This window comes from Somniosus microcephalus, unplaced genomic scaffold (assembly GCF_052327205.1).
Source record: "Somniosus microcephalus isolate GS21.2 unplaced genomic scaffold, FLI_Smic_1.0 unresolved_chr1, whole genome shotgun sequence".
Taxonomy (NCBI): Eukaryota; Metazoa; Chordata; class Chondrichthyes; order Squaliformes; family Somniosidae; genus Somniosus; species Somniosus microcephalus.
The window spans coordinates 89,712,998-89,720,796 of record NW_028225179.1 but is presented as its reverse complement, the minus strand read 5'-3'; the positions used below and the strand labels follow the sequence as shown (position 1 = coordinate 89,720,796).

Below are 7,799 nucleotides of genomic sequence, written 5' to 3'. Positions count from 1 at the left end.
CTTGGATGTTTATACCAGATACAACCCCAGGCAGAGTTTCAGCCTGTCCCACTTAATCTAACTGCTCATTCCCAATTGCAGCTCATCCCCCAAATTACTGGCGTGAGGTTTTGAATCCCACTTCCCCCACTACTGTTCTACAACGCGAATTGCAGCTTGGACATTTGTGACAGATTCAAATTGCAGTAACAAAAGCAGACACCGGATAAAAGATACAACTCGCTTTATTTGGACACGTGAAACACAAGCAAGGCAATAATCTCAGTACCGAACTCCACACAGCACTTCCCACTGAAAGTTCCTTGATGTCTTTAAACTTGAACAAGTTCTTAAAACAGCACTTTAAACATAGAACTTTAAACTTAACCAATCGTTCTGGGAAGGGAAAACATAGGGTGAAACCGAACTAAAATGACCTTAAACCCTATTCCTATTACCACAAGCCTCCCATCCTCCTATCACTAAGTGGGGTGATCCTCATTGAGGAGAGCTCATACTCACAGTCCCCTTTCGTACGGTTTTGAAAACGCTTTTGGTCCAGAACAGCGCGCTTTTCTCCCCCCTCTCTCTCCGGTCTCTGGTTCCGATGCCTCCGTGGTCCGCGGGCTTCTTCTTCCTTCCTTCTCGTCGGGCGTTCCTCCGACTCTGCCTCCACACGCACATGCTGTCTGTGAGATTCTCACCCCAGTTATATTGTATCTGGGCTTGAGAGCCCTTTGTCTTTAGATACCAATAATGGTCCGGTGATGGCTGTCCCTTTGTGTCCGGTCCGGTGCTCAAAGTGTGAGTAGGTGCGAAGTGTAGACTAGATTGTCCGTTAATCCTTTTCCTTTGTCTTGTTTGGCTTTGGAAGCTCCTGGCTCTGACCAGTCTGTTCCCTCTTTGTGAGGTTTGTTTTGGGTTGAGCTCTTGCCCTGTAGAGGTGTTGCATCTGGTGTTTTGGGTTGGGGTGACCAGGGCCTTTAGATGCTAATGGCCCCCAGTTCACCCTTCCTTCTGGAATGTTCTGTCAGTTGAGAATGATGTGTTGCCTTTTTAAAGAAAATGTTTTTCATGGGATCCAAAAATTCCTCCTTTCCGGGGTCCGGGGACCCCTTCCAACTCTGGGTAGAGGTTCTCGTATGGCCGCTCCCCAACTGGGAGACCCCCACCGTCCCCTCAGCTTAAACTAGAAATTACCACGCACACACATTTCAAAATCACACAGTTTAAACAGGTTTCTGGGGAAATGCCCCCTTCTTAGCTCGGGCAATCCGCAGCTTTCTGGGACCCTGCTGTGTCCTTGGGATCCTTGTGACCCTTACAGCCCGGGGGCTCATGTACAAAATTAATCCTTTGATGGGAATAGCTGGCTGTTCATCAGGTAACAGCATGTGTTACTGACGGGAGTAAGGCTTGAAGGAAATGTTAAGGAGACCGGTGTTGGGTTTAGATCAGGAAATGCAACAGATATGTTTGTCTAATTGATTTTATTACGGATCTGAAAAATTCTTATTTTTCGTTCAGATCCGACAACGCCTGTCTTACACTAACGGCAAAAGTTAATAATGCTCCAAGCAGTTTTGATCTCCTACAATATGACATCGATTTAAGGGAACAGATAGCAGCTTCCATTTCCTTTAGAGATTCCTGTTTGTAGATGTCAATTGAACAAGTTCTGCTCACTTCCAATGACTGTATTAGCATTTTAGTTCTGTGAAGCCATTTAACTTATTTGACTAAATTAATAATGAGAGCCAGGGGAAGCCTAATCACACTCTTTAATTCCTCTCTGAATTTACTCTGGGACACTGCATAAATAAACGTGTTTGTGCAAGCACTCAAACACCTCAGCATGTACCCGGATTGTTCCGCAATGGTGAAAGAGTCATTGTAATCTGCTTCCATAAATTGAGTATCTGTAAATTGCACACATATGAAAATTATGAAATTTACCATCCATAACAGTATAAAACTGCCAGATATAGCGAGCAGTAAAATGATAGATTTCCTTCGGTTCTCCATCTCTGGATCTGTGTGATTCTGAACATTGTTCTTTCCTCGGAGACCACTCCTCACTCTATTGGCCAGTACAATGTGCCTGATGGTCAGGGCATTGAGCAGCATGATCAACACAAATGGTGCAAATGGGGTTAAAATGGTTTCCAACCACAAAAATGCTACCCATATGGGTGAGGTGTAGAAGCTTGATTTTACATAGCAGAACCATGGTACATTGTCAATTATTTCCCGAGGTTCAAATACAAAGTATATTGGAACATTTTCTAATAGGCTTAAGAAACACACCACTGTGATCACTACAGCCGCAGTCCTTTCGGTGCAATATTTTGTTCGGAACGTTTGATAACAAATAGCGACAAATCGATCAAAGGTGAAAGCCACAGTTAGCCAGACAGAGCAATCAATGGAAACATAAAACAGGGCGAGATTGAGACTACAAATCGGAGTGTAATTCAGGAATGAATGTCGGAAATAAGCAACGTTAATCTCATACAGAATTACATCAAATACCAGGACCATTAGATCGGCCGCTGCCATGGCCACCAGGTAACGGGTGATGCATTTGGAGAGACCGCACTTTCCACGAGAGAGAATGACGATTGTCACCAAATTAGCTGCAAAAAAGAGGAAATTCAATTACTAACTCTCCTTACTCTGACAGGATGGTCAGTCGACAGTTATTTGTTGGAATTCATGGAATGTTTTCTTATCACTCAAATCTCACTCTTTATTTGTCCCAATCTAGCGGATAAGCCTAGTAATTCTGTAAAGATACATTCCTTTATGGATGCACATTGCTAACATATTCTGAGTTACAGTGAATGACATGGTTGGATTTTCAACTTCCCACCGAACCAAAATTGTCTTTTCCGACTGGCGGCCGCAATTGAATCCGCCCGCTTTTTAATTCCATTCACTTCAACAAAACGGAATGTCCGGCTCGGTGCAAAAACCCACGAAGAACGGCGGATTTTCTTATCCCTGTCCCTCCATACACATCGTGGTGTAGCTTCCTAATGGTTTTTCCATTAAAGCAGCGTTGCGGATCCACTAACAGATCATAACGGGCCGCCCAATCCAAACACCAGTTCTAAGCCAGCCGTCAGATTGAAAATGTCGCCCAGTATCTCCCCATTGCAAATCTCCTCAATAATCAGGCAATGTAGGTTTCAGAATGATGACACGATTCTTACTTCGCTATCCTATCATTTTGTCTTCTGGAAGCAGGTGAAGTGATTTTCCTCAGCAAATGACCAACAAAGGAAGATTTCTCAGTGATACATTGTTTCCTGTGCATAATATAATGACACCATTTTATTATGGATTGTGCCCAACTATGTACATCCGAATCGCTTACATCAAAGTAACCGGTTAAATGGGGAGCGACATGAGGAACCTGAGCACGGGCAGAGGGAATTTTATGATATATCAGGTATTCTTAGATAAGTGGACGCTGGTTTGCCTCAGATGCAAACATTTAAAAGAGCATTTGAAATGTAGTTTATTCATAATGTGCAATAGCTATTAATATCAAGCGGGACTCTGGAAAGAATGGCTGCACTTTGCAAACAGAACCAGGATTGTCTTGGGTGGTAATGCGCGGGCCACACATTAGCTGCCCGCTCGATATCCAGTTTCTTAGATCAATGGAGCTGAATATCGGGAGGTGCGGCTAACAGGCATTCCGCCCAAAGATTTCTACCCCCAGATAGCTGCAGCTACATGAGAAACTCTCCTTTAATAATTTCTCAACATTTCTCCAAGATGTATTTCAAGCTGTGTATTTGAATACAAGTATCAATATTGTGCCCAATATGACAAAGTAAAAACGGTTCTTTGCCGACCCGGCATTGCCGACTATAGTAAAAACCAACAGTTGTTGTCTCATAGAAACACAGAAACATAGAAACATAGAAGATAGGAGCAGGACGAGGCCATTCGGCCCCTCGAGCCTGTTCCACCATTCAATGAGATCATGACTGATCATCCAAATTCAGTACCCTGTCCCTACTTTCTACCCATATCCCTTGATCCCTTTAGCCTTAAGAAATATATCTAACTGCTTCTTGAATATATTTAATGAATTGCCTTCTGTGGTAGAGAATTCCACAGGTTCACCACTCTCTGGGTGAAGAAATTCCTCCTCATCTCAGTCCTAAATGGCTTACCCCTTACCTTAGACTGTGACCTCTGGTTCTGGATTCCCCTGCCATCGGCAACATCCTTCCTGCATCTAGTCTGTCTAGTCCTGCTGGAATTTTATAAGTTTCAATGAGATCCCCTCTCATTCTTCTAAACTCTAACGAATATAAGCCTAATCGACCCAATCTCTCTTCATACGTCATTCCTGCCATCCCAGGTATCAGTCTGGTGAATCTTCGCTGCACTCCCTCCACGGCATGAACATCCTTCCTCAGATGAGGTGACCAAAACTGCACACAATACTCAAGTTGTGGTCTCACCAAGGCCCTGTACAACTGCAGCAAAACATCCTTGTTCCTGTACTCAAACCCTCTCGCTATGAAGACCAACATACCATTTGCCTTCTTAACCGCCGGCTGCACCTGCATGCTTACCTTCAGCGACTGGTACACAAGGACACTCGGGTCTCGTTGCCCTTCCCCTTTTTCCCAATCTATTGCCGTTCAGAAAATAATCTGTCTTCCTGTTTTTGTCACCAAAGTGGATAACCTCGCATTTATTCACATTATGCTGCATCTGCCATGTTTCTGCCCAATCACCCAACCCGTCCAAATCATACTGGAGTTTCTCTGCATCCTCCTCACAGCACACACGCCCACCCAGCTTTGTGTCATCTGCAAACTTGGAGATATTACATCTAGTTCCCTCGTCTAGATCTTTAGTATATATTGTGAATAGCTGGGGTCTTGCACAGATTCCTGCGGTACCCCTCTAGTCACTGCCTGCCACTCGGAAAAAGACCCGTTTATTCCAACTCTTTGCTTCCTGTCTGCCAACCAGTTGTCTATGCAAGTCAGTACCATACCCCCAATCCCATGTGCTTTAACTTTGCACGTTAATCTCTTATGCGGTACCTTATCAAAAGCCTTCTGTAAGTCCAAATACACCACACCCACTGGTTCTCCCTTATCGATCCTACCAGTTACAACCTCAAAAAATTCCTGTAGATTAGTCAAGCATGATTTACCTTTTGTAAATCCATGTTGACTTTGTCCGATCCTGTCACTGTTTTACAAGTGCTCTGCTATTACATCTTTTATAATGGACTCTAGCATTTTCCCCACTACCGATGTCAGGCTTACCAGTCTATAATTCCCCATTTTCTCTCTACCACCTTTTTTTAGTGATCTCAGGTCCAAATCTCTGTCAGCAGTGTAACCTTACGTTTGAGAACTGTAGCTTGTATAAACATAGAATTGGAAATCCCTGTGACTATAAGGACAACCTATATAATTACCATCTCGCAATCTATCTATTCCCTCTTTCGCACTTGATGTGTGACACTGTATTTATCTTTCCTCCAGTTTTCGTAAATAACAAACTTAAAAAAATCCACCAACAGATGTGTTCAAGTCTCATATTGATTTGAACTATTTTCCTCTTGGTTTATCATGCCAGAAGAAAGGACCAATTGCAAAGAGGGCACTTTTGGCCATTACTACGTGGATGATAATGTTGTAGTCACTCTATTTCTACCATGCATAGGAAAATTGGGAAGTATTTATCATTAAACTTCGGCGCTAAACAGGAGGTAGCACATTGGCCACCTGTTTTACTCCTCGCTTGATATGGAGTCCTGTTGAAGTCAATGGAACTGAACATCAGACGGGGATTGAGAGCTAGATACGATAGCATCGTTCTACCTCTCTTTGTAGAAAGAACAATCTGGCAGCTATGACCGCAGGTGTTAGCAGAACTGCTGAATGTTCTTCCATTGATAGTAATGGAGGACAATCCGCTGTTTTGTATGGAAGCCTCTCCTCCGCAGAGGATTTGGCTTTTTGTGTTTGGCCGAGGCGATACAGAATGCCCCAGATGTACAGATTAAAATTTACCCCATGCTTCCCGGACAAATTACTACTTGTATTTAGAATTACAACAGCGCAGCAGTAGCTGGACCTGCTTTAGAAGCACTTGTCTCATTTTGCTTTGCTGCCTCAGAACACTAACTGATTCCAGCTTAAAGCAACATAATATATCGCACAGTTTCAGAATCAAGCGCTTCAGGTTGCTCTATAAGCTCTATTACCGAGTAGTTGCCTGAGATCAATGACCTCGCCTGGCACCAACACATACGCCCACGGTTTTCCATAACCAGTAGCAGTGGTAGAATTCATTGATCCAGCCCCAAATCAGAATATTAGTGACAATGGGGCGTGAAATTGGTCTTAGGCAGTGTCATCAACCTGGTGCTAGCGAATTGGCAGCCCATTTTACCCAAATTAAATTTCCATTGTCTCCCCCGCACCACTCTGCTCTCCACCAAGAAGACGCAAAATGTCCAGGTGGTAAAGACCAAAGTCTACAATTGTGTCTATAGGTATGGTATAAATTTTTTGTCGCAACTCTTAACTTCTCTGTATATTTATACCATATCTATAGACATAATTGTAGACTTTGGTCTTTACCACCTGGACACACAAGAAATCCCAGATCAGGTTTGGCTTTCAGCCTTGTTTACACACTGCTGGCCAGCTGCATGCGCCAGAAGCGCGCCCGGAGCAGCTCCCGGTTGGAAAATGTAAGGAATCAGTCATCTCCGATGCTAATCTGACAGCTGGTTAGGTCTGCAGGTGGAATACAATCCCAGGGAGGCTACAATACGTCAGCATTGCACCAGCGTGTTTTTGTGGGTGCTGGAGGCTCACTCCTGTTTCTCCTGGGTTCACAAAAATATAACAAACTATTTCCTTGGCCTTTCCTGGAGTAGCGTCCGGGAATCTCTTTAAGAATTGCTGGTTTGTCTACTCGATCCATTACTGATACTTGGACTAGACACAGAACTACAAGACTGTCTATCAAGTCCGAGATTTCCCAAACACATTGCTGAAACTAAATAGTCAGAGTAAACGGTGAAACCTCTCAGGTTGTTACATTAACAAAATGACAGAAACTTGGAGCCTTTTAATTTATTTCTTTGATGCCGGTTATCAGTCTCTGCGAATCAAACACATCAAAACAAACAGAAAATATCATTAAGCCGACAGCAGGAACAGTGACACCATTGAAGCACTGTTAAAGATGAGCATTAGCTGATTATAAGCGGCTTACCAGGAACACCGACAATTGCAATAATCGGATAGTAAATGTATTCTATCTGTATGATTACCGGCTGTCCCATATTCGGAGAGAAGCGACGTTGCCTGCAACTGTTATGCAAAGGCAGATCTTTGCTTTCAAAGTAAGGTCTTATTTATACCTAAGAGAAACCTCAAGTGACACACGAGCATTACACAATAATTCTCATTAGTTACAATCATTTGAACAAACAGAGTCATATTCACTGCTACTGATCAGAGATATTTTGCAATGACTCTGCCCGTTAAAAGTGTAAGGACTCTAGAATATTATTGTCATCATACATTACAAACAAAATATTTCGACATCTCCATTACTGCTGTCATGGTACAAGACTGAGGCTGAGGATAATTATTATGGATTCATGCAAGGCATTTGATGGAATAAATGCGGACATTTTGATGGATTAGCTTTCTCTAGATCTTAGTTACATCAAGAATGTTCTCTATCTTCTTTAATTTACGCTATATATATAATTTATATTAAGGGGGCTCAATGCTACAGGTGAGATTGAAGAA

General features: G+C 42.9%; 1 protein-coding gene across 1 annotated transcript; it reads right to left on the bottom strand.

Annotated features, from left to right (window-relative positions):
• Positions 1-214: 214 nt before the first annotated feature.
• LOC147095582 (FMRFamide receptor-like) lies at positions 215-7,345 on the bottom strand. Its single transcript, XM_085973970.1, has 2 exons — positions 7,255-7,345; positions 215-2,615 (listed from the first exon to the last, which is right to left on the bottom strand). The coding sequence occupies exons 1-2, from the start codon at positions 7,322-7,324 to the stop codon at positions 1,711-1,713; spliced, it is 975 nt and encodes a 324-aa protein (XP_085830096.1). The 5' UTR covers positions 7,325-7,345; the 3' UTR covers positions 215-1,710.
• Between the last annotated feature and the right edge of the window lie 454 nt (positions 7,346-7,799).